The 1,262-nt window shown below is 47.1% G+C and overlaps 1 protein-coding gene across 1 annotated transcript in view; it reads right to left on the reverse strand.

Moving 5' to 3' along the window:
* Positions 1-1,037, reverse strand: part of CUNH1orf21 (chromosome unknown C1orf21 homolog) — a 125,559-nt gene extending 124,522 nt beyond the window's left edge. The window contains exon 1 of the mRNA XM_011364547.1: positions 807-1,037. Coding sequence (XP_011362849.1) covers positions 807-900 — 94 coding nt within the window. The 5' untranslated portion in view covers positions 901-1,037. The remainder of the gene's footprint in view (positions 1-806) is intronic.
* Positions 1,038-1,262: the final 225 nt, after the last annotated feature.

The raw sequence follows: 1,262 nt of genomic DNA on the forward strand, positions 1-1,262 counted from the left end.
ACGAGCCTGTCAGCGGCCAGTGGTTAGTGAGTGAGCTGGGCTCATTTTGCAATCACAGGGCAGGCTGAGCAGTTCACTGGGGACCACAGCCTGACCGAAGGGACAATGGCAACCCCACTGACTGTTGCCTCAGGGAATGAAGACCCAGTTTTGCCAGGTCTTCTGAAGAAATTTGGGGTTTCGTGTGAAACATCTGGATTTTTAAAGGCCACCTTGCTTCTCATTTTAAAATTCTCTAGGAGTCCCCAAAATATATATTTTCACTAGATATTCTAACATCGTCTTGAAATATCATAGAAAGGTTAAAAGATGATTATTAAATTGAAATGTCATAGAAAGGTTAAAAGATGACTATTAAATTTATTGTATTTGCATTTTTGAATCTGAAATTTATAATTCACTTTCTCGTAACTTTCTAATAATAACTCTAAAAAGCACCTCACCGTTTTGTTTATAAATTCTCACTCGCTCCACCCTTGGACCTTTATGTTTGCAGGCTTATAGTTCTTCTCCACCAAGACATCCTTTAGCTGTGGTCCCACCTACCTACTTAAGTCCTACTAGTTATTTAAAGTTTGATTTAAATGCTGCCTACTGCATAAAACCTCCATGATCCTCCTTGAAGTCCTCGATGTATAAGTTACAATGACTGTCTGATGGCAGAGACCTGCACTGATACCCGTCACATCTCATCAGCCCCTTCCCAGTACCCTTCAAATGGTATAACAGGGTAACACACGGATCCACTGCCGCGAAAGTGACAGGCCCAGATCAACAGGTCAAGAATAAAGTTCGAAGGCACTCACCGCCAAACACATCTCCGTTCTGGTAGTTCTTCCCTTTCTGGGCTTCCTCTTCATTTTGGACAGTGGCAACATGCTTGGCGGAGGCACAGCCCATAGTCTCATTCGCTCAGCTTCAGCCGGGCTGAACTGCAAATCATCTCTACAGACACGGGGACATTTTTCTTTTCTTTAAACACCAAGAAAATGGATCTTCCTGCGGAGTCGGTCGAGACGTGAGCACCTGCAAGGGCGGAAAGCCAGATCAGGATGTGCGGGACGAGACCATGTCTCGGTGTCTTGCTGAGCCGCCTGACCGGCAGCGCGCTAGAATCCCTGTGGGACCCCACGGTGCGGGTGCTGAGGCGGGGTGGCGCAGAGCACAACGCAACGTGGCCCATCCTCACCTGGTCCCCACCACGGAAGCAAGATCAGAAGGCACACCCCTGCACGACACACAGCTGAATGTTTTGGGAGATG

The sequence above is a fragment of the Pteropus vampyrus genome, unplaced genomic scaffold (assembly GCF_000151845.1).
Source record: "Pteropus vampyrus isolate Shadow unplaced genomic scaffold, Pvam_2.0 Scaffold98, whole genome shotgun sequence".
NCBI classification, from domain to species: domain Eukaryota; kingdom Metazoa; phylum Chordata; class Mammalia; order Chiroptera; family Pteropodidae; genus Pteropus; species Pteropus vampyrus.